The sequence below is a fragment of the Channa argus genome, chromosome 6 (genome assembly GCF_033026475.1).
Source record: "Channa argus isolate prfri chromosome 6, Channa argus male v1.0, whole genome shotgun sequence".
Classification (NCBI taxonomy): Eukaryota; Metazoa; Chordata; class Actinopteri; order Anabantiformes; family Channidae; genus Channa; species Channa argus.
Genome location: NC_090202.1, coordinates 856,251 through 882,934, shown reverse-complemented (window position 1 = coordinate 882,934; position 26,684 = coordinate 856,251). Strand labels below are relative to the sequence as shown.

The 26,684-nt window shown below is 40.0% G+C and overlaps 1 protein-coding gene across 14 annotated transcripts in view; it reads right to left on the bottom strand.

The window, feature by feature from the left end:
- Nucleotides 1-26,684, bottom strand: part of fat3a (FAT atypical cadherin 3a) — a 155,603-nt gene that overhangs the window by 62,085 nt on the left and 66,834 nt on the right. For all 14 annotated transcript variants that reach the window (XR_010914643.1, XR_010914642.1, XM_067507262.1 and 11 more), the window contains exon 3: nt 7,116-7,439. Coding sequence is in view for 12 of the 14 variants with exons in the window: in XM_067507262.1 (XP_067363363.1) it covers nt 7,116-7,439 (324 nt within the window). In the remaining 2 variants the exon portion in view is untranslated. The remainder of the gene's footprint in view (nt 1-7,115; nt 7,440-26,684) is intronic.

Sequence of the window (26,684 nt, the reverse complement as noted above, 5' to 3'; positions counted from 1 at the left end):
ATGCTAATGACTAATGAGGACACAACTGCTGGGTTTAGCTACACAGACTGACGTGCTAACAAGCCAGGAGCTCAACTTCCTGCATCTGTTAGCCACATTATTAACTTCCGCAAAGATGAGAATGTGACAGCTCTCAACAACTAGGACACAAACACACACACACACACACACACACACACACACACACACAAACTACTGTGTCTCTAATGATGTGATATAACAGCTGGAGGTGTACAAAGTGACAGAAAGCAACACACACATACAAAAACATTACACATACATGCTTTAATACACACATCAAGATCTTAAAACACAAATGCACAGTATCACAATACTGAACAAACCTACACAAATCCCATAACACAGACATGCACCAACACACACAGAAATACATGTACTTCTATAATTGGCTGCAGAAGAAAAGCTCACAGAACTTGCTCAGACACAAGTTCCTTCCTCTCACTACACACACACACACACACACACACACACACACACACACACACACACACCATCTGTTATGTAATGCCTCCTTGGCAGAAACCTAATTAACAAAGACAATAACATCACTTTTACACAAGTACCCCAACAATAAATCTTGACACTGCGTGTTGCATTGCACCTTCTGTGTGTGTGTGTGTGTGTATGTGTTTGTGTGTCCGTGTATGTGTGTTTCGATACAGTGATAGTGAATTTGAGACCCTTTGAGTCTCTGACTTAACAGGGGAATGTCTTGTTTTACTCAAGAATTATTGTATCTCAATGAAGTTTAAATATGACACTGAAATGAATTTAATTGAAATATAAACCGTGTATGACAAATACAATGCTAAATCAGTAATTGGTTCTTTTTTTTTAACACATAAGAACAAGACAAATACAGGCCTAGTTAATGAATAGATCATAACCCTGTGCCCACCTCCCCCACCTAGCAAGGTAGGAGTAGGTGGGCAGTAAATACACATAATTTCAGGACATTCAATGTAACTATATTCAAAGTAGCTATAACATGTATAATCACTATTGAATTGAGTCATCACCCCTTTATACAAAATATAAGTGAGATCAACCTAAGATGCCGCCCAAGGCAAATAGGGGGAATGTTCCAAGTCAGTCACCTGACCAGCTGCATTTCACTAGCTGAAGGCGAATTGGCTCGAGAAACAAGCAGTAACTGAAGATGAAGGGTGGCTGTTGCTCAGTTTGTAAGGCAGTCACGAACCACAGGGTCAGCGGTTTAATACCCGCTTCCTCCTGGCTACGTGTCAAAGCATCTTTGGGCAAGACACTGAACCCCAATTTGCTCCTGGTGGTTCAGGTGAGCACTTTGCATAGGAGCCACCACCATCAGTGTGTGTGTGTGTGTGTGTGAAGGGGTGTGTTTATCATTTGCCATTTAAAAGTCCTGGCAGAGCATCACCAAGATACAAACCCATCATCTGACTGTGTGTATGAGTACTGACAACGAAAGGTCTAAAATCCCAAACCCCTATTCCTGTTAAGAGTCCCAGCTGACACTGGCAAATGGCAGGTTACACCCTGGACAGGAGACCAGTCACAACCATTCACACCTATAGGTAATTCAAAATGATGACATACTCCAACTGTAAATCACCCAAAGATTACAAGCTATTAATTCATTAAAAAGCTCTTTTTTGTGCCCCTTGTGGCTGGTCTCTGTCTGCTGTTATGCAAAATGTGTCTGAAAAACACCTGCCTTTATATAAAGGAAACCTCCTCATGGTGGTCCTTTCTCAGGATAAACCCACCGCTTAACACAAGTAGAGCCTGCCATGCCTTTCTCACATTAATCCACTCACACACTCCCACACACACTCTTCCTGTAGACTTGTCAGTGCTTTCCTCCTTGTGTGCAGCAGCCTGATGAACGAAGCAGGAGACCAGTAGCAATGGGATTATGCAACATTAGCTCAAAAACCCTGGCAGCCAAGAGCCTAATTGCTGTTGTAAGATTGGGAAGAAAAGCGGCAGTTTGGGGTGGTAGATTTGGCAAATAGGCCACAAATGGAGGACAAGACATGGGAAGAAGGGTGGAAAATACATGCAACCAAGCATTTTAATTAGTCTGAAAGGATTTTAAGTCATTCACAGCAAAATAGTGTGTTCTCCAGGCTTAGTATGTCAGCCACATGTCATCACTGGCTCATTTATTTCACCTTCATTTCACATTCATCAACCAATAAACACAGAACAAATCAAGAAAAGTGAAGTAGATTATACAGCTGTTGGGTAATCAGAGCCACACAGGCCTTCAGTTTCCGCTGATTAACTCCCTTTACAGCCATCCGAAGGCTTCAGGCACAATATGTAGTTCTTATAAAACCTGGTGGTTTTGTCGTGGTAAACCGGGGCTCAGTCTGATTGGTTTTTGACAACACCGTTACAGTGAAAGCAGCACAACCACCACATCACCTGCAGCTGCCTCGTTCTCTTCAATGACATCACTGTGTTGGTACAGATGCTGTGTCTTGTGAGCTGGCTCACACAGTGCATTGTGGCATCATCGATCAGATATGGATTTCTCACTTATTCCTACTTCAACCTTTTATGACAACCTTTTTACAGGGAGAAATATGGCTGAGGAAATCAGGTTTCTCCTCCACTGATTATAGAAAACCAGCTTCACTTTTGTTCAAGAAAACAGGTTATTGCAGAAAAGAACAAAAGTATCTTGCAAAGTTGCTTTTCCTGTAAACCAGCACTGTTTGCATTCATGTTTAATGACTAGCCGCCTTAATTTTCCCTCACTTTAAAGTAGCATTGCTGAAAATGTGCCAATCATAGGCCCTGGTTTTATGCAACACCAAACATAACATATAACATAAAAAAGGTATTTCTAAAATGTCTCTTAACCAGAGGAACAAAAGCCTCTAGGTGTGTCGGCAGCTTCACAGTTACAGCTCGACACCACATAACTGCTCTGAGGGACACTGAGAACACAGAAAGACAAATGAGTAGAATTAGAGAAAAAGGTGATAAACATAGAGTGAAAGGGACAATCAGACAGGAAATAAACCCAAGGAAACATGTAAATCAGAAAAGAAGCGTTTCTCTTGGCTTGTGGATGATCTGCAGCCCTAATCAATGTTTCATAATCACTAAATCAAATATTCAACATGCGCCATATACCCCAAGAGAGAGACAGACACATGGATTAAAAAAAGGAGAAATGGCTATGAAGAGAAAAAAGGAGAAAGTTGGAGCGAAACTGTGTGTCTGACAGAAAGCGAAAACATGAGGAGATAAAAGATGAGATTAGAAAAACAAAGTAGAAGAATGTCTTTAATAAAGGCAGACGGGGTGAAAGGAGAAGTTGCTTGAGATGAATTGGTGGAATATTATCAAATTCGAAGCAAAGGCAGCTTGACTAAAGTAAAGATAAATATAGCTGCAGCCAATTATAGATTTTCCACGGGCCTTATCTGAAGAACAAACTGTGTGAGGCAGCGTGCAGAGTGGGAACGTGTTCTCAGACGATGCTGCTGCAGCTGATGCGGTTGTTGTTGGTTCTCCCAGCATCCACCTTCTTGTCGATCCTTTCTCATCACCCCAAGCACACACATACACACCATACAAACACTACGATGCTAAGAATTCCCTCAAGACTTGTGCTGTACACTAGCAAGTAGCTCCAGTTGTGCACTAACTCAGCTAAAACAGTTCAGCATGAAGGTAATCATTTTCCTTTTTTTGGTTCTCATTTCATTCTGTAGTCGTTTTGCAGTTGAGCTGTATTACATTATCCTGATGAATGTTTCTATTATTATGTCCACTTCATTTATATCAGCAAGGCCAGGCTAAGTGGGATTTCCAGCGTGAAATCGGTGGGTTAAATATTTCTCTTTGGACTTAACTCATATTTCTTCCTACCAATTAACTTGGGTCACTTTTTAACTGGGGTAGATCACCATGGAAACTGGGGTAGATTGCCATGGTAACCGGGATAGATCACCATAGTAACCTATGCTGTTCAGCAAGCCTGCTCTGAAGCGAGTTAACTTCAGAGGATCAAATTAAAACCTGTCAACAGCCCGAATCCCTGGAAAATTGATCATCTCTCTTTCTTGAACTTGTAACAAATGGACAGAGGGTTTACAAAAATAAATCAACCAGAAACATTCAGAATTCATTGGCATATACAATTATATCTGCACTTTAAATTTGCACTCATCTCATTTACCACTCATCTTCCATCACTGCAGCTCAGAATAACATAAAAGTCTGCGGTGATAATTGGAAATAAAAATGAATCCTGCTGTTGTCTTTTTTAGAAAAATAATCCACACATGGTAATTAGCTCCAGTGATTAGAAATGCAACATTTGTGTCAGATAGAGCTCATCAGGCATTAACCACTTTTCTTATCTCTCTCTTTTTTTTAACCTCTCTGCTGCTTTGAAAACTAAATTAACATGACTTTTAACTGTACGTTCCATTACATTCTAAATGATTTCATTGCATTCAAAATAGCTTGTTCATTATCAGACAAAACAAACATTCTATAGCCTCCTTTTTCTGGTTTTGTACTGACTACTTCTATATATTTCACTTTGATCACTTTTTGATGTCACTACAACAGAATTTCTTCCACCCGTATCTATATTTCTGCTTCTGTTGGAATGTTTCTGGCAGTCTACTTCTTTTTACAACAAACAAAAGTTCAGGAAACTTCCCTGGGTCAAAAGTCCTTGAGGGAATTTCTTTTTGTGCTTCCAGAGAAGGTCAAAAGTCCTAGAAATCAAAAGTGGCATCCACACATCCATTATCTTCCACTCATTCAGAGTTTGGTTTAGTTGGGCTTTCCCGACATCCTTCTCCCCAGCAACGATATCCAGCTCCTCTGATGTCACAGCTGTGATGCTGGTCCGTGTTGCCCTGGTGATCATTACAATCTTTCCTCTCCTCTCTGATCTCCCTCTGCCTCCGTCTCCTCACTCTCCTGCCTAATCAGCTCTAATCAGCTGCCTAACCTTGTGCGTCCCCTTTATAAGCCCCAGTTACCTGTTTCTTCTGTGAGTTCTGAGTTTCCCTGTTTTATCTATGGTTGTTTGTTTGCTTTTTGTCTGGCCCCTGGATCACAGTTTTTCCCCGGAGGACTTCTGCTCTGTCTACCTGTGACTTAGTACCTCTTGCAGTAAGTGACTCTTTCATGGATTTTATAAACATTGGACAATTGATGAGAAGTGGACTGTATGCAAGTCTGAAGACTGTTGTGTTTCATCTTATGTTTCTCTTCTGACACCTTTAGTTGTTACCTTCTGCTTGGATTTGGCACAGTTTTTACACCGGATGCCCTGACGCAAGCGTGGGCTCTTATGGGTTCAGTGTCTTGCCCAGAGACACTTTGAAATAGAGCCAGGGCCGGGGATCGAACCACTGACCCTGTGGTCCGTGGAAAACTGCTAGTGAGCTACTCACCATTTATCCCTTGTAAGAATTCCCTCACTACACTTTTCTGAGTTTGGCCTGTTACCTACCTTCTGTCTCTCTTCCATATATCCCAACGCCATTACCTGTTCCTGTGGTCACCTCTTCAGCACTGCCCTGTCTCTCCACTACATTTATATTCAATAAACCATATACTGCCTTCACACTCCTCATCTTGTCCTGCATTTGTCTGGGTCTGATAAAACAGTAAATTAACCCTGATATCTGATCGTATTCTGAAGCATTCCCAGGCCAAATGAGTTGGATGATAATCGCTCCAGAAATAGCTTACAAAGCCTTGGGCCAGCACACCCAAACTCCCGACCTTGCCTGCTGCCTGGCTTGCATCGCACACCACCTTGACTCCTGTCCCTGCAGGTGGTAGGCCCACAGGGTGGTGCCTCCGTGGGTAGCCCCTGGTAGGGGTCTCCCACGGCAGAGTTTGTTTAAAATTCTGTGCGGTATTTGAGTAATCAGTGATGTTCAGTGCTGCAGTCCACACCCTGATAGTTCTACAACCTTCTGAATTCACTGCTGCCTGAGCAGGGATTGTTAGGGGTGCACACCTAAGGCCCCAGAACTAAATTTAGAACCTAGTTTCTTTACTTGAATCAAAGGTAGAGGAAACCAGTGCCCCTGGAGGTTCCTGATCCTTGGAAATGTTCTTGCAGTGGGAACAGCGTTTAATCGTAAAACTTAACGTTTAATCCTATATCAGCTTAGATACTTAATTCATAGTTCATAAGATGCCATTTATTCAGGATCACCAGTGTTAATTTGTTTTTTTTTTAAGATTAACTAAGTTAACTGAGCCTGTGCTTACTTGTTGGTACAGATTCCTGATCTAGACATTGTTTTTTTATTTATTCCTCTTATTTGATACAAAACTTAAATGACAGTAAGGGAAAGAGAAATGGGGCTAAATGTGCAACAAAGATCTAGATGCAAGCTGAGGTTGCTGAGTTGGCACCTTACCACACAGCCATCAGGGCACCACTATTAATGTAAATTTAAGATTGGTGTCAGCACAATTATGTACAAATAGGAGGAATAATAATCAGAAATTAGCTCAATGTTAACAGCAAGCAAACAGCAAAATGTGCAATGTGCAGATGTTAATTTAGAATTCAATTCAACTTCTATCCAACACTGTAGAGATTGTATAGTGTATAGTGATGAGTTGTTCATTTACATACTTAGCAAATTGCAAATATTAAGAGCACACACACACAAACACACACACACACACACACACACATTTGTTTCCTACCAAAATATGAGATTTTGCTGAAAGATACAGGCGATTAGTGACTACAGTGTTTTTAAAGTGTTCTGTGTGGTTCTGCTTATTTGGGTTTGTGGGTATTTTGTTCGTAATGTTCTTTTAGCAAGTGTCTACAAAAACACTTCAGTGATATAAGTGTCAATAATTGCTGTTTAATCCATTCAGATGACAGTTTGACCAATCACAAGTGACAAAGTGCAGCTGTACAGATGCATGCAGGTCTGTCTCCTTCAGAAGCGTTGTCTAACCTGTTAGCTACTTTGCTTCCTACAAAATATCAATCATCTGTATGTATTTCACACAGACCTACAGATAAAAACTCATTGTATTCCAGCTTACTCGCTCGCTCTCTCACACACACACTCACACACATCATTACTCACCAGTGCGGCTGTTGATAGTGAAGAAGTTCTGCGGGTTTCCACTGATGATACGGTAGTTGAGCCTGTCAGCAGCAGTTGGCAGTGTAGCGTCGGGGTCCTGTGCTTGAATCTGGATCACAGAAACATCCCGAGGTGAGTTCTCGGGCACTGAGGGTCGGTACATCGGCTCAGAGGTGAGCGGGGCATTGTCGTTAACATCCTCCACTTGGACGTACACCTCAATTGTAGCAAACTGGGGAACCACACCATGGTCGCTTGCATACACTGTTAGCCAATATGAGTCCTTGGTCTCGCGGTCCAACATATCAGTGGTATAGATCACCCCTGGTGGGAAAATAGACAATAAAGGTAATTATTAATTTATTTTAGCTGAACTTCTACTCATTCTAATGTGACCTGGAGTAAAGAAATGACTGTAGTTCACAGCTAGTACAAAGTCACATCACATTTTTACAGCAGCAGCTCAGCCAATTACTTCTATTTTCAGCCAGAAGAAAGATTTTGCTCTGTTATTTCCATCTAACGTCAGAAGTAATCAACACAGCAAGAAGTGAAATCATGAGGGAAGTGGGAGTAATTGCCAGAGGATGTTGCGGTTCAAACATGCTGCCACCACAATGCACCAACACATCATATGACACGGTATATCCACAGCTGTCACTAGTAACACAGTGTTTCACTATTAACAACATCTGTCTGCTATGAGCTGAAAAGGTAGTTCCCCATTACTATGTCCACAGGTTCCATAGAGACTGTGTCTCTGGTAGGAAGCAGATTAAGTGAGGTAGTGCTTGCTGATTATTCAGATTAACCAGAGGAGCCTTTTTATATTTTTATGTTTGCCATGAGCATTGCAAAAACTCAATTCTGACCCAATGCATGTCAGTCTTTAGGACCCACTTGGACCCAAGTCTGTATCTTGGGTCCAAGTGTTTGAATTTGATTGTTACCATTTCCGTCAGTATTTGTTGCTCTGTTAATTGTTTTGCTTTAAGGTATTCGTTCAGCAAAAGTATTTCACTGAAGCAGGGGGTAATCAGACCTGGCCCAAGGCCCCCTGCATTAAAGCTGACTGGAAATATTTTTGTGCTTGTACCTTGATGGGTTTAGGCCTATTGTGGAGTCCAGAAGCTTTTCATCCTCTTGAAACGAGTTCATCTTTTGAGCAACAACCATCCTTTCAAAGCAACACACGTTCTTTTAAAACTAAACCACCTTCCTACGCCTACACACTGAATGTACTCGTGTTTGTGCACTCGCTTATCCTACTCAACATAGACAAAGTGAATGTGTGGACTCTCAAAGTGTCTTGTTTTTTGCAAAGTAACTGACATATTTGATAATGGTGGCCTCCATCGTTAAGAAATTATCTTGGACAATATCGCACACTGCTACCAGGCAGAGTCGTCTCTATTGTGATCTTTCTGCTCACAGCTGCACAAAATAATCGGAGCCTTTCAAACTCGATAGTTAAGGAAATGTCATAAGTTTGATAAAGTTAGTCACAGTGGTGATGACATTGATGGAGAACATCTGAACAATAAATCAGAACCTACATCATGTGTTTAACTAAGGCTTCTCTTGGTTTTATCCATTGGCACCCTTCCCTATCTTTGTAGTGAATGATAATGATGCATCTTACTACTGAAGGAAAAAGATTTAGATGTAGCTGTTGGCTGTTGAGCTGTTGGATTTTACTTCTTACTCCAAATTATTTGTAATATTCTTTAACACATGGAAATTAGCTTGTTATTATTGAGTTGCCAGAAATGCTGTGGGATGCATTTGGTAGCTCCCGAAAAAAGCTAGTACTGAACCTTGTGTTCACATTAGTTTACCTCAACGCATAAGAATCCTGAAGTAACATGATGCTGGTTAGTGCCTCAGCAGGACAGATGATTTCATCCTTAAATATTTTGAAGTCACACGCCAACAATTATTCTAAACAGCAGGGGGTCTCAACTCTTTGGAGGCTCCACAAAGTTACACAAAATGACTATAACACATGCACAAACCCTGTATGTCTGCTGTCACTCAACACTGCGCTCACATCTTCATGAGCCAGGTCATCACAGCTCCAAACAGCTCACCCCATGTTGGAAGTGAACCCTATATTTCCTTAATCTACATGCAGACTTTATGCATAAACACCTGGCCTGACCGGGCTTTCAGACAGATCTGTAAACCTGTGTGAAACTCATTTGGGGTGAAGGTGGGGGATGGATGGGGGAGTGAAGGCCAAAGACAATCTGTTAAACATATGACTTAATCCCATGATGCGTCAGCAGTGGAAAGTCTAATCAAAACTCCGATGACCCTTAACATCAGTGTGTGGGTGTTTGTCTGCTCTCCTGTTGGTTGTGTGTGGTAGGAAGCATGTGTCTTTGTCTACATTTGTTAAATATTTGTGTGTGTGTGTGTGTGTGTGCGTCTTGAGTGTTCTTTATTAGCCAACTTAGACAGTAATATTTACTTGGCGTATTGTCTAAGTGGCTGATTACTCTTCAAAAAGCACTTCTATCCATGTGGAATCCTCCTGGGCTTTCACATGAGTGCTGCTGCCTAATCCTAACACGCACACACACACACATGCACACACACGTTTAGGTATCTCTGACATGTTAGTGTAAAGCTTTTAGCCACTCCATTTGTTCCCATGCTTAAGTGGAGAAGCTCATAAGATATTTAGACTGAGTGTTGTTGCCGCTGCTGCTGCTTCCAGGATGACTCTACAGAAGGATGACACACACACACACACACACACACACACACACCTTTAGTGTCTCTTGTCCCGAATAACCTCCCCCTGTATGTATGCTGAAAATCTGTGTGTGCATAGGCTTTTGTGTGGGTGTGTATGTGCGTATGTTAGCTAATTCTCTGTACACTCACATACTTTCTGCTAACTCTGGTCTGTCGAATAAAAATAATTCTGTTCTGAGCAAAAAACAAAGATTATTGAAAAACGATTCCTTTTTATACTGCAGTGGTGGAGGAAGCACTCAAATCCTTTACTTAACAGTGTTTATCCATAGCCCAAAATGAGGTAGACTCAAATTAGCTCAACAATATATTTTAGTATTCGAACAGAAGAAAATTTAAAGTAAATAAATTCACACTTACATTATACATGGAACTAATGAATGTACCATCTACCAGTACTGGGTAGATGACAGTATCAGAAACCTACAAGATGTAGAAGACATGTTATACACGATAATACCCCTGGATGATTAGGAAAGTAAAAAAAAATATAGAATCTGAAACTTGAGAAGAGAGGGGGTTGTGGGTTGCAGCCTTATGATATTAAAAACCTGAAGCTACAATCTGAAAATAAGATCAGATTGAATTAAATACACTGTAAGTAGAAGATATCAAGTGCTGATCACTGACATTTGTTTTTAGCACCTTCTTGCATCCTGGTTCAGAAATGGTTGTTTTAATGGAATCAGTGGAGTAAAATTTTAACTGGGAGATTTAGAACCTACACTGTCCAAACTTTTCTGGAAATTGGGTTTTGTGAATTTTGTAAACTTAGCACAATATTTGCATTTAAATGTAGTGAATTTGAGTTTGAAGTAGTAGAAAGTAGAAAAAATAAAGTACAAATACCTTAAAATAGATATTCACTGATACAGTCTGGTGACTATAAAATACATCATATTATCATATTTATACATCTGACATGTGCACTATGCACATATGTCAATTCTAACTAGCAACTACAGTTATCACATATTGTACATGAGAATCGGGAATCTCTCCTTAAAGCCAATGTTTGAGAGGTGAACACTTAATTTGACTCTGACTTTTTGTTCTTAGAAGCTAAACTTAAGAAAAAAACTTTCACACAGTAAGACTGTGTTTTTTTCCTCCATCCCCTGCACTGGACTTGTGTTAAAAGAGGGTCACGTCACCTCCACAGTGGAGTGTTATGACACATAATTAACACATATTCAGTGTGGAGATACAGTCATGACCCCAGGAAACATAGAGCCTGGTAAGAATTCTACACTCAGAGAACACCTACCCAGCAAATCCCAAAGCTTCCTGCATATAAAAACTTACAGCCTTATTTCCTTTTATTGTTCATACATATGTCTAAGCAGTAAACTCAATAAAACCAACCAGTCAATTATTATCCAAATAGTATCTATGATTTTGGGAATTTAGATCTTCTCCATGTACATAATAACTAGTAGAGATGTAGAAATGTTGGGACTTTTTAATCTAACAAAAGTACAAAGATTTTGATGCCTAGCACAGAAAAGTTTACCACTCTGTAAAGCCACATTTTCTTCCAATACTTTTTTCAGGTTTTGGAAACATGAGGACACTAATTGCTGCAGCTTTGTCATATATTTGCCCATTCTCAGTGAATACACGCTTCAGCCTTTTAACAGGCTGCAGTATCTGCTGTCTGATTGCTCTCTTCATAATGCTCCATACATTTTTTATGGGAGGAAATCTGGACTGCAGGCGGGTCAGTGAAGCACACAAACTCGGTGAGTCTATGTATTCACGCTGTTGTAGCATGTGCAGAATGAGGCCTGGCATTATCCTCCTGAAATACCGCTGATTTCCCACAAAAGATGTCGCCTTGATGGCAGCATATGTCTCTCTAAAATTGTTATACATTCCTCCACTTGGATGGTGCCTTAAATGAGCCATGCCGTGGGCACTGATAGACTCCCATACAATCAAATTTCACCGATAGCGGTCTGAATGGTGTTTTTCGTCTCTGGCATGAAATCCAAGATCCATTTATCCAAAAAACAAGCTGAAACATGAACTCGTCTGACCACAGGACCTACAAAGTGTGGGTCCATCTCGGCATGAGCTACAGCCTATAGAACCCTACACAGAACTGATCCAGGGCCTGCTCCTCGTGCAATAATAACACACTTGACCAATTCCTTTTGACTTAAACTCTGATTCCAAGGACTAAAAATTTTGTAATGTACATCCACATGGACTTTTCAGATTTTTATTTTATTCAACTATTTACAAATCATTCCCACAGCACTGCTGTCCATAATAAGCTGAGCAGGATCCAGTATTATTTTATAACCTTGGGGTTATGTGGATAAGCCGCTGATGCGATGTATTGGTCATGAGTGGGCATCAGTTTGTAACAATTACACACATGATGTTTTGGTGTAACTATTTAACATATCCTGGAGTGATGTGATGCAGGGTGAAAAAAACAAAGTATATAAAATCATCAACTGAAGCTCACTTTCTCTAACTGTTCAACCTGTCTCTGCATATTCTCCTGGACCCTACACCAAACACACACACACACACACGCAAAATGTGCGTCATTGTTTTTTTCCTGTGGGACTATTCAAGGTTAGTTGTAATTAATTCCGAGTTGCCCTGCACTGTGTTTTCTCTCCCTCACTGTTCATTCATCTGTGCCTCCTTCTGGCCCCTTGGCTGCACTACAATTAATAGCTATGCACCATGCTACAATCCTGCTTTTAATAGCCCGAGCTCCTGCTTACAAGCCTGCTTTCCAATTAAGAGTGTGGAATTAACTGCAAATGTCACAGGAGCGCTAGACATAAAACACACTGGAGAGCATGGAGCGACCGAGGCGGCATCTTCGACCAATAAGCGTCCTCAACAAAGCAGACCTGCTGCAAATGACCGAAAGCCAAATGACAAATACTGGAAATACATGTATGTGAACTACAAGTGTTGGGATACATATCCAAAGTTAACACATGCACAATATGACCAGGCTTTTGTCTTTGGCAAAGGGGGATCTGCTTTAATGGTAAGAATTTGCATTCTGTTTCCATGTCAACAAGCCCAGTGGTTTACACACGATTTTCATCATGTGTTCATCTAAATCACAAGTGTAGTCAAACACAATGTGGTCAAGTTAATGACACAAAAACATTTATAATCTTTGATGTCTTTATTGAACACACCCTATACATATTCAACGCTGGTGAAAAAACTAGGTGAACCACTGGCTCTGACAACTGATTGAAGTCTCCTTTGGTAGCAATAACCTACAACAAGCTCTTGTGTTACTGTAGCTGTGTAGCTATAACAACTGCACAATATTCAGGAGGACTTTTGGACCATTCTAACAGTACTGCTTCAGCTCAGACATTATTCTCAGGATGTCTGGTGTGGATGACTATTTTGAGATTGTTCCACAGCATCTTTATTGGGTTCTGTTTGTTTGAAGTCATTCTGTAGTATGTTTACTTTGATTATAGGGTCATGGTCCTACTGCATCAGCCAAGTTCGGTTGAGCTCCAGCTGGCTCACAGCCACCCTGACATTATCCTGCAGGATAGCGTGATGAACTCGGGCAAACTGTCTAGGCCCTGAGGCAGAAAATCATCCCCAAATCATGATGCTTTTGTTTATATGTTGGTATGCAATTTCCATACATACTGCTCTGAAACCCTTTTGACAAAGAGCACAACAACATTCCACAATATGTGTTTGGCCAGTTATAGTATGTTACTGAGTATATGTCATATGTCAAGCATCACTGAACGTGGTTCAGGTACAGACTCCTTCTTCTTCTGGTCTGGCTCTACCATGGATGCATTGAGGTGTGAGGTTCTCAAGCCCAACTAGCCTGTGAGAGCTGCTGGGTATCTAGGGAAGTGAAGCCTGACAAAGTGAGTCTCAGGCTTAATTGGGAATTAGTAGAAGATTAATTAAGGCAACGATGAGGTTTTGCACTAATCCAACAGAGTGGAGGCCCTGTGTAATTCACTACGTACGCACTTACTCTCTTTTATTGCTGCCTTCTCTAAAGTCTGCAGGTCCTCAAAAGATTCAGGCAAATGCATTGAATTTGCAACATTGCTTCATGGAAACACTGACTAGTGTGCAAGTGCATGTTTGTGTACTGGAACTAAGAATGTATACAACATTACAACGGTCTCAATAATCAGCTTTTTTAATGAAGTCCAAATGACTTAGTGTACATAGTGTTCACTGTACATGTTGTTAGGTGCATGACTACAATGAAGAAGTGAAGTCAGTGTGCTCACAAACATCACGACATGTGAATTAGGAAAATATTTTCTTTTATTTTATTTTAGTATGTTACTGTTCAATCATGGAGATAAAGTCAGAGAGGGCAGATTGAGGTGGTTTGGACATTTTCAGAGGTGAATATATCAGTAGAAGGACACTGAGGTTGGAGCTGCCAGGCAGGAGGTCTAGAGGAAGACCAAAGAGAAGATTTATGGATGTAGTGAGAGAGGACATGAAGTCATTTGGTGTGAGAGAAGAGGATGCAGAGGACGGAGTTAGATGGAGGCAGATGATTGGCTGTGGCGACTCCTGAAAGGGAAACAGCCCAAAGGAAAAGAAGAAGACTGTTCAATCAGGTGTTATTCTTTCACAGACACAGTTGGATAATGTTGTATTGTATTGTATTCACACTGGACTCGAACTCTGGGCTCCACTCGTTCTGTCCTATAACAGCTCCCTGTTCACATGGGCACATGGGTTGGAGGGCCATGAAAAAATGTTGGGGCTGCATTACCCACACTAGCACCACTGTGGATCTGGGACTGATTGGTCAGGTACAAAAAACCTATAGAGTTGTCTACAGGAGGACAAGATTATCTTTCCATAAATAATATGAACATATTGAGTACACAGGCCATGTACTCAGGCAGATGAAATAAAGAGCTGTAATAAATGTCAAACTCAATAGGTCTTAGAAGGTCACTTAGATACTTTTCATCGAAGTCCCACCACCTACAACAGACATATCAGGTTTTGTTATTCCGTCATTGGTTTCTTCTAGCACATTTCTTGACACTTTTGATGCAATACTATTGGAAAGAAATGAAGCATTCCTGCAGATTTCTAAGCATGAAAACCCTCTTGAATACTCCGTCGAGTAAGTTGCTAAACATACATAGCAAGAGTGCAGAGACTTTTAAAAAGTCTTGAGCAAAGGCTGAAGGAAGTTCTAGTGATAGCCTGAACTCAATCAGCCAGGGATCAAAGGCTAAATATGAATCTTTTCTTTAGCAAATCCAATGGCCAAAGATCCCGATAACATCTAGCACACTACCGTTTATTTGATTTATTCAACTACATGTTCACTTCTGAGATATACACAAGTCAAATATGCCCAAGTCTTCAGCCCTCGCCAACACTGTGGCCCCTGGGCCCCTTCTACTGGTTCGGCATGCAATCCATCCTTAGTTTCACCTTTTAATAACCTGAGAAATTCAGCTGAGCTGTCAGATGACTGCCCTTCAGCAGAGGACTTTTCTTTCCTCCACATATTCTGCTGACCAGTTCAAACTAAACCTTTTCTTTTGAACATTTCAACCTCACCACACTATTTCCATGCCAGCAAAAAAGCAATCCGCAGCAGAGACACAAAATAAAATGTGAGCATGTCAGTTCGTGGAAGTGTGAAAGTGGCAGATGGAAGAGTTGGTTGCAATGAAGAGGTCATGTACAGTATACAAGCTTGGTGTGAAGATTACTGCAACAGTTCACAGGCAGGAGAGGCTGAAAGCCATACAGTACAAAAGCTGATTTTAAAAACACACCACAAAGTCGAAGACGGGCCTAATCCAATTGCACACACCCACAAATGACGGTAAGAACTACTGACTGAAAGATCTTTGAACACAAAGGGATAATTAATATAGGCTGGAAAAAAACTGGTTTGAATCTCAGAGTTGTTTTCAGCTGGGTGCATCTACCTAATCATGGCTGACCGAAGGTGACTGCAAAGACTAAAACACGACTAAGCTACAGCCATGTTGCTGGATTTAGGCATTATACTGACATCATACTGTGGGCATGCTGTGTTTGGCAGCTGTGTATAATATTTAACTCTGCATGTCATCATGTTAACCTTTGCTAATTACCACTAAACAAAAAAGTACAAATGAGGTTGATGGGGACGTCGAGTTTACAGGTAATAAACCAGAACTTGACAAATACAAATTATGACCTTTGTGACTGCAAATTTTAGGAATTTCATGACAGTCTACTCAAGTGTTTCCAAGACGTTTCACCCTAATGAAAATGGTGATGCTTGTGACATTATGGTTCATCCTCTACAACACAATACAACACAATTCAATGATAGCTAATCCAATAATTGTTGAGTTATCTTGGTCTGATCTTGGTATTGATCAACTGATCAATAGATGCTAATATCTAAATGTGAACATACATGTGTCTTCAATGTTGCATTACAGAGCAAACAAGACGAAGTTAGGAGCCACTTCATAACAATCACTAGCAAGAATTATTACAATATAATTCAAGCAGTTATTCTTTATTTAGAGACAATGATAAGTCTTTGGAATTAAGAATGGACCTGAATGCAGGAACACCAACTACAGGAATTACCACGATTTAGTACGATTACTACCACTGCTACTACTATTACTACTACTACTACTACTACTACTACTACTACTACTACTACTACTACTACTACTACTACTACTACCTCCCAGCCAATAGTCAAGTAAAAAAATGATCACTACATTCTCAAGTACAGCACTCACCATTACCAGCACTGCTGCTACAGAACAAATAAAAAGAATGTGGAAACCAACACAGCTGTACTTGACTTAAATACATCAAGAACAAGTTGACAAAGGAAATACCAGTTTAGAAAAATGTCAGCTCAGTTTTGCCATCTCTCAATATCCATCTCATTTATTAATGACTGAAAGGAAGACAAAAGTCAAGTGGGTTGTGATGCAAGATCGGGAAATTTTGGAAACTGTGGTTTTGATCTTAATCTGTCTAGTCAATTCAGTGTCTTACAAAAGTTTTTTCTCTCAGCTTCTCAATCAATCTAAAAGCAAATAACCTTTCACAGTATCATGTACTCTTCAAAATAACACGTGAAGGTCATTCTAAAGGCACTCCACTAAAATAAAGAACTAAACCCCATCATCTGGAGGCCATGAACATCCATAACAGATTCCATTGCAGTCTGACCTGTAATTGTATCTCGCTTTCAGAATCTTGTGTATTAGTCTGCCTATTATATAACCAGCTCAGGATTGCATTGCCTTGCAGCAGTGTCACCATAATACTCAATAAGTGTAATGCCATACTTCTTTGCTATTGTGTGTCTCGGACACTCAGAGCATAAGTAGTAGAAGTAGAGAAAAGTCATTGAGAAGAAACATTCAGTTTCACAGAAAGACCGTCTCTCTCTCTCTCCACCACAGTCAGCTTTCTATACCTGCTACCTCATTTGTCATTCAGGAAAGGCCAGAGGACAGTGGGAAGCTGAGTAGAAAGAAAAAAAGATAGAAAAGAGAACAACCAAAAAAAAAAAGTAAAAAGTGCTGATCAGGCATTAAACTTAAACAAACAGTGCAGGCCCTGCATCAGTAAAAGAGCCACATCCTTCTGTGGAGTTTGGCAGGGTAATGGAGGGATTGGGAGTGACTCCCTGGAAAAGGGGGGCTGCAGGTGTGAGGGGGTCAGAAGGTCAGTCATGTTGTGTGAGGGAGCTATTAGTGAGAAAAGAGCAGCGGGAAGCCTTTATCAGACTGCTGTTAAGCTGGACTCTCTCGGGGTTATAATGAGTCCTCAGCCAGTCCTTCAGCTATGAGCAGGGATTAGCACCTGAGACCCCACAGGTAAAAACCCTCATTAGCCAGCTAGCATTAGTGCGATAAAGTGCTGGGCCACGATGTTGGGAGAGGAGCAGTCTCTATCAGCATGAGGGAGAGGAACTCGGCGGGTCAGTGAAGCTAAAGGTTAGTCCATGAATAAGAGAAGACCTCCTCCTCATCATACTGATATGCTGGCATGAGTGCAATGATGAAATATGAACAATGAAAAAACTCCAATCATCTCAAAAAGGAACTGAGAGGCAGAGAATTGCTGGGTAGTGAGAAGGGTTCATCTTTAAACATTGCCTGGCCAATAAATGTCACCACCTGGAACTTTCTTTGGATAATTACTGCACTAATTAATATGTCTCAGCTGGATAAAATTATTCAACCCTAACTGATGCAATGAGTATCTGACTACCTGAATGTACTGAAAGATCAGATTTCTCCATCAATGGATGTTTTCATCCCTGATGGCACAGGCATGTTCAAAAATGTCGGGTTTTGTTTGGTTCAAATTGTAACGGAATAGTTCAGGGAGCATAACATATTGTTTAGAAGATGCAATCACCACCTTTACCCTAATGAGAATCTTTGGATGTCCTGGTGAAGACTGGATAGGCTCCTCAAAACAATACCAGAGCGAATACCTGCGCTTGACATCACAACATTGTGATTATCTGAACGCCAAACGAATGGATGAACACATTAGTTGTTTTGGGTTTTTTGTGAACAAAAGAGATCTACTAATAAAACGCAAAGTACTTATTTTTAACCGCTTATCCTGTTCGCAGCTGGCTGGAGTCTATTCTAGAGGGGTCCACCCTGGACAAGTCTCCAGTGTTTCCCAGGCCCAGCACAACCATTCACACTCACATTCACACCTACAAGCAATTTAGAGTCACCAATTAGCCTAACACGCCTGTCTTTGGAAGGTGGGAGGAAACCACGGGACCAGGAGGAAACCCACACAGTTGTTATTGAATTGATGAGAAAGATTTCCATAATCTGGTTGTAATGTTGTAATAGTAAAGTGTATATCATGCAACAGAGGCAATAAAAACACGTGTAATGGTTTAAGATAATAAAGAACTAATGCACTAAGTAAAGCATATGGAAACATTGCGCCTTAAAAGTTCCCTGTAGCTGCCTGTGGCCTCTCAGTAGCTGTAGCTGTGTTGCTAATGTTAATTCATTTTCATAGATGAGCATAACCTCTTTAGGTTTTCATCAGAATGGATGTTTCTACTGCCGCTTCATTTGCTCCACACAAATCTTTCCTTTAGCTCACTGTGGCGTAAAGCTCCTCCTGTTCTCAATTACCCTGTGTGTGTTTGTTACACTGCTGCAGAGGAACAAAGCTGCCTCGTACTCCCCCCCAAAAAAGTGGGATTTGCAATGCATCAACATGAATAATAAAGATAGATAATGTAATGACGTATTTTGTTTTTTTTATTGTCACACAATATACATCATTATATTGGACCCAGTGTTAAGCTTTTTGGCTTAATGCTATTGCTAAGAAACTGAAGTGAAAATGGTCTTTTTACATTAACTTTTAAGACCAACTTGTGATTTAACTTGAAACTGAGCAGGCTCTAGTGAAGTCTCAGCCCCCCTCCCTCCACCAGCTGTACCTGCAGTGAATCACATCAGCAACAGAGACAGAGGATAGTGAGTAATAGTGAGTAATAGTGACCTATTTCTATAGTCTTCAATCTCCACCCACTGAGTAATATCAGCACTATTATTTAATGTTTGTCAGGTTTCTGATGAAACTTTGTTCACTCATTTGTGAGTTTATTAGATGAATAGAGCTAAAACTTTCATTCACAAGCAAAGTCTTGATCTTACAATGCTTTGATAATATAAATCCACCTTCATGAAGTTGACAATGCACATCTTTGTATGACGCTTTTAGACAGTGTCGACATTGTTAATTCAGTGAAAGATACAGTGTTAATGCACAGAGGTGTTTTTCTACTCAGCCCGGCTTCACTGATACAAACTTGGTGAAATCACAGAATCATAGAATGAATTCAACCGTATCAAAAGCTACACTTTCTAAAATGATCATAAGGGTGAACTGACTATTGTAACCTTCATGAAGTGGACTGGATTAGATTGTGTACCTATAACTGCCAAGTGTGTGTTTGATTATTTAAAAATATGCTTTCATCAGACCTTGTTGTTCCTGCTCTAGAAAATAATGTTTGAATATAATATACTATAAAAGTTAACTAACATTACAGTTTCCACTGAAGTTATCCACTGGTTCAAACACAGGTTTATTATTATCAATGTCCAACTGCCAACAAAACTGCAAAGTTAAAAGTTCTGGTGTGGGACCAGGCCATTATTGTATTTATTGTATCCTTAGATTTATGCTGAAGGTGCCTGTCTCTGTCTCTTGAGGTCAACTCAGCATTTATTTGGATTCCAAAAGTTCCTTTGTAACTGAGATTCATATCTCACTTTGATATGTCCTCCTGTCCTCTGTACTCCTAAACTGATGGGAAGCAAGGGTGGGTCCCCTGAGAGAAAGCCTACAGCCATTCCCAGGGTTCTATCTTAGTTTCTGTTATTATAGCTTCAGAACTTTCTGGAGGCCTTCATAACATTTGACGTGGACATAGATATAAAAATAATATGTATTCTCAAATTCCTCATTATCTCAATGGGAGAAATTCTGTTCAGTGAGGTGTAATACGACATGTTTAGTTTGAAGTGCTATTTCACAAGATTCAGAACAGAATTAGATTTTGTGAATTGTTGCTCTGGCAGATTAGGCAACAGATGGAGACAACTGCTCATCTTCAGCAGGCAACCAAGGCCACTTTGGTCTTCAGGGAAGATCCATCCACGGGGAGACATGAGGGTTATTATGGAAACTCCCACAATTGCCCTCAGTTACAACAGCCTTCATCATGTTCTTAGGGCTCAACCTCCACTACCACAAGGAATTCACATTCACTTTTGAGGTTCTCAGAAAATCATTCTGATCATTGTTCACACAAGCTCAATTACTGCAAGTCAAAAACCCACACTCAGCCCCACAGAGTGCATCATGGACAAAATGGTCTTAACTGATGATTGATGGTTGGTTTTTGATGATCTCTGCTAAAAGATTGTGTGATGAGTTGTTGTACTTGATTAGTAGGTATTTAAATAGTCGTGCAATGTGGTTGTAGTTACCACATTTTATTGCAATGCAGACGTTTGCATATATTGAATGATAGTAGAAACATAAGCTATACCTACACGTTTAAAATGATTTCAATAAACTTAAAAAGTGCAAATTCATTTAGATAAAAAAAAGGTTCATTTTTACAACATTTCTTGTAAATCATTAGCTCAATTATTTCAACTTCAAGAAATATATATTTTTTCAGTGAACAAGGGGCCTCTGGGCTGAATGGGTAGAACATCGGGTTGGGATAAAGAGGCCCGCGGGATCAAATCCCACTTGACCCCACCCAGCCACCAAGGGCCACCTCGGTGCCGGTCCCGAGCACCAATGGGAAGGCAGTGGCAGGGGGGCATCCGGCGTAAAAACCCATGTCATGATCTTAATTGTGATTTCTCATTTCCCCCATTTTTGATATTCGGTGTCTGCTGTAAGTTAGTTTATATTTCACTGCCCCTTTTCTTTGGTGTGTCTGCCTTGTCCACCCCATCTCTTAGTTTTTGAATATGTGTTCATATTCTGGTATACAAGTTTCTTGTTGAATCCCCTGATTAATGTACCTACTTTATGTTGTGTATTCACTGCCTATTCAGCCCAGTTTTTGTTTGATTCGTTAGTTTCCTCCATGTTTTTGTTTATTACAATAAATTCACTTTCATTTCACATCCCTCTCGCAGTGTTGCGTTTGGGTCCGATACAAAACCCTGACAACCCAGGCCAAATCAACATGCGGAAGACGTTCTGCTGTGGCGACCCCTGAAGGGACAGGCCAAAAGCCGTTGATTAGATATTTTTTCAGTGAACATTTAACCTGATTCTTATGCATTATCATTTATGCTGGCCATGGACATGATCCAAACTCTTACAAAACAAATGAAGCTCAAGGAAACCAGGGACTGAGATACCCCTGAACCGCCTACCAAGTTCAGCTGTTGGACTCTGCATATTTTGTTTTTCTTGCATATTGTGGAAAGTGTGAATTCAGTCCAAGCCACAGGCAAGAAGGAATGAGAATGGAGAAAAAAACCTTAGTAAAGGAGAAAACATTAAAGCGCCTGTATAACGTGCACCACTATACACCAAGACTTCCCCAGCCAATTGCCCCACCTTACTTCCCAAATTCTAACCTGAACACTAAAATCGTTTTTTAACCCTGAAAGACGCCTTTCGAGATTAAGCGAGAAGAACACATTAAGTAAAAATCTAGTGTTAGCATTTTTATTTCTTCAAGGTTGTTGCACAATTTCATATAAACGTATGGATGAACTGATTACAAGCAGCATTAAGTAATAATACACTTTTTTAACGTAGATAGAAGGCAAATGTCCTGATTCACTACATGCCTTTTTTCTAACAACTGCTGGACACCCCACCTCTGCCCTGCACCTGATTCCAACTTTCAGCTCCAGCTCACCGCAGCACTGACACCCTCCACCACCTCTGTCTAATCAGCTCTCCTCTGGGGCTTGTTTGCAATGTGTGTGCCCTGTTGGCTGGTTGTGATTCCTAACTGGTGTTTCATCACGGCGCTGAATAAACCTGTGGACCTCCAGACATACAAAAACAGGCAGCTGAGAAATTTAGAAGAAATTCAAAATGTGCATATGTGAAGAAAACACGTTAAAACAAAACAAGTAAGCAGAAAGGATGCGATGAAAGTGGAATGTGGCTGCAGTGACAGTGATGGAGAGGTACAGAGAGAGCACTTGAGAGGGATGTGTGAAGGAAATGAGCATTTGTCCTTTATTTGATCCCTCTGCAGTAGAACACGCAAACAGAAGAAAGGGGGTCATTGACTATGTAGAGTGCAGAACATATAAGCATTTCAGAATTTCCACTGGTGATACTGTGTGAAGACTAGTTTAGATTTCATTTTCTCCTGCACAAACTGTTTTCACAGTGAGCTAAAACCTGGCGTCTGTCCATTGCACCATCCTCAAATCCTTTCATTCAGGCTGACAGACTTTATTTTATTTTTGATGCTCTAAATGAGGATGTTAAAGTACATCCATCCATCTGTGTGGTGCTGGAGAGGAACTGGTTACTGCAGCATATCCCAGAATCCATCACAGAGCCAACCCTGTGATCTGCAACAACATTAACAATAAAGATGGAAGTAGTTTTTAAAGCTTGTGTGTGTGTGTGTGCTCAGTCATACAGCAGCATCACACATGCCAGCTTTGGTTCTGCAGTGAATGACCTATTTCTGCTGTTTATATCCCAACAGTCAAAACAGGGGAAGACGAAGTAAAAGTGCCCTTTAAAATAAAAAGACCAAACAATATAAGAAGAAGGAGATTTCGATTTTCACCTTCAGATCCAGTGTTGGATAATGTACTAAAGAACTGTACTTAGTACTAAGTAAAAGTACAAATAAACAAACAATGATGTACTCCAGTAATAGTATAAGTACCCTCTGAAGTACATGATTTAATTTTTACTTAAAGTATTAAAAGTAAAAGAACCTGACTATTTTTTCTCTGTCCTTTTCTATGAACTAGTGCTGCTTCATGTTTGGGAGGACATAATTATTATTATAATTATAATTATTACCTAATTAAAAGACATATATGATGGGTTGAAACTGATTAACCATATGATCTAATGCTTTTTTTTAGTTTTATTTCTAAACTACTCATGTCAAGGCCTCCAGCTGTGAGGCAGCAGTGCTAACCACTCCACCATCGTGCTGCTGAACATAAAATTAGCATACACATTTTTGCAGAGATAAGCCCATTACTCAAACTATAACTTCCTGGATCATGTTTAATTATGTCTCTTGGGTTTGTGTGGTTTGGGTTCAATCACCTTTTAAAAATGTAATTATTCATTTCCACAATCACTCTTAAGAATAAAAGATGGTGATTAAGAAAGCAAACATTACTGGTGTGCATCAGCATAAAAACTGGATGTGCTATACAGATCCACCTTTCCACCCCCACACTGTTACCTTCTGCCTGCGTTAAGGGTTGTTGGCATTGGCTTTAACCATGTGCTGCAGAATCAGCCAACATGATGTGAGATCCAAAAGTTCTTTGCTTTCTTAGCAGTAAAGTAGATAACCCTAGAATTCTTTTTTTCCCAGAACCTTTATTTATGTTCTGTTTCTCCACATAATCACCAGCAAAAATGCAATTTTGCAATCTGTGGATTCATTTGTTCAAAACATTTACAAAAATCATCTATTTGGTGCTGAAATGAGCAGTTTGAAACCATGAAGTCAAACCACTTTGGGACACTTCTCTGAGTTAATGAGTTGTTGACCATCTTATTTGGTTGCCAAGGTGAGCACGGTGCTGCTGGTGAACTGTACTAAAAAAAGGCAGAGTGCCTGTTCTCACCAGAGTTCACCACATTTAATTCTACTGCACATTCAATGTAAAGAAAACATAAGGTTTGTGAGAAAACCTGTAATTAATATTAAGGCAAATTGACTTCTATAGAAAATCAGCTACTTAGAAACATGCATGTTCAACCGGTGGTAGGTTGCCATGTGTTTCAGGACGTCCATCAAGTTACAACATATAGAAAGTAAGAACTGGGCAGATTTTTAACAAAATCTCCCATATTTTTGCCTGAGATCTGTTGATTTGGACAAAAACAGGGTCTCAAGTTCATTGATTCCCAAAGCCATAGCTGAAGGCTTGTTCATGAAGGCAGCAACACAATTGTACAATGTGTGTGTTTGTGTGTAAGAGAAAGAGAGAGCAGTCAGTGAGATGTACACTTCTTCAACTGAACAGGATTATTTGTGTTGCAGGTGAAGTGAGGACACACTGCAGCATCGACACTCCTGCCTTACAACATTCTGACGGTGTGTGTGTGTGTGTGTTTGTGTGTGTGAGGTGTGCAGGCTATTCACACAGGTTTTAATCCTAATTGCTTTCCATGCCACACTGCTCCGTCACTGAAATTATACACTACCACTGTGTGTGTGTTGGCTGAGTGAGGGCAACCACAGGCTATCATTACCAATGTTTTTTTTGCTCTGTGCAGGAAATCTAGCCTACATTCTGCACTTTCTGTTTGAATGCGTGTGTGTGTGCATGCGTGTGTATGCGCATGTGTTTGAGTACAGCCAGAGGCCAGGCCCTGCTCCCTGCAGGGAAAAGGCAACTTCAGCCCAAATTAGACACAACATGCAGCGGAGCTCTGGTAGAAGATATGAAGCCACTTCCTGGTTAAATACATGTAATTGGGTATTTCTGATAGACAATAAAGCTCAAGTCAAACCTGAAGCCAGTAACTTGGATTTTTCCCTGTGGACTTTGGGCTTTTGGCGATGCAGCACATGTGAATGTCATGCAGGACACCCACGTTTGCATTACATTTTCAGGCTGCAAGTATTTTCATATTTCATATTGTTATTAATCAAGAGCAGTGAACCTTGTATCCTCCAATCTATTTACTTTAGGGAAACAGGTTTGATAGTCTAGCTAATGCTTCAAACTAGATGTCACTCTTTGCCTTGAAATACATTTCCTCTGCATTACAAATACTGATATACAACACTAAGGTGATTTAGGTTGTCTGGAAAAATACAGAATTGGGTTTAAAAAGAAAACTCTTTCAGAGATATTATTAAGGTCCATTTGTTGCCATGGTGAAAATTAAAACTACTTTGTTAAGTTTAGTTAAAAGAGACCAGTAAGGACTTTTTGTAGGAAATTGGAAGTTGCCCACAACACAATCAGAAGCTTTTCCGACACATCCAGCCTCCTCCTTAGTGGTTCTTTCACTTGTCACAGTACATCCAGCTTTTCTTCTTCTGACACACAAAAGCCATAATTCACAAACCTATTGCAGACTCTTTTCAGTTTATTACCAAAGTATCATATTTAAACTAATAAATCTTAGTTCTGGGGTTCCAGTCTTTCTGCCTGTGAAGCTTATGTCAATGTATGATGACCCAGCTGGCAGCACATATTTAAATTCAATATCATAATAGTAATATAAGATACAGCATAAATATATTTGATGTCATTATAGAACAAAATGTGCTAAATGTATTCAGATTCATTACAAAACAATTCAGTTTACAATTCAAAATTTTGTGATCTCAACAAATAAAACTAATTTAAATGTTTTTTTTACTTGCTCATAGAATTTTATTGCAATGAAATGTATTAACATTTTCTAGAGCTGCAGACTTTCCGGCCACATTTCCTTTCTGCAAAGCTTTCTACAACTGCGTATGTATGTATGTGTTGTCTTTATCACATTTTGACACCAGCTAGTTTTACTCCGTTTGTAGAGCAGCCATGGTTCACCAATGACAACACATTCACAATCTGCTGTGCCTGACAAGCCGGTCGGGTAATGAAATTGATGAAAGTAGACAAATTTATCAGTTTTTGGTCTGGTACTGTACCTATATTGTGTCAAGCCCTTAATGCTGTATTTTTGTCAAGCAGCTTAAAAGCTTAGATGGAAGTGTTTTAGGTTGCAGCAGCTTTAGTGATCAACGGACATTATTGTCTTTTTTGAATGGAGTTAGTTAGTAGAGACATCTCTACTAAAGATCTTTTATAGAGATGAAGATTAATCTCTATTAAACTTCTTTAAAAAAAGACAGTTTTTCAGTGGTCTATTTTCTTTTAATTGTATTTATTTTTATTTTATAACTGCATCCTTTTTGTAGTAGTTGAAAGGAGCCGCACTTAAACTGAAGGAAAATGAGAATCAAATGGTAAAAATCAGGTAAAAGCCCAGTTTGGGTTGAGGCAATAATAAGTATCCAAACTTCACTAATTCGTGATCATTCCCAGCTGCTATTTG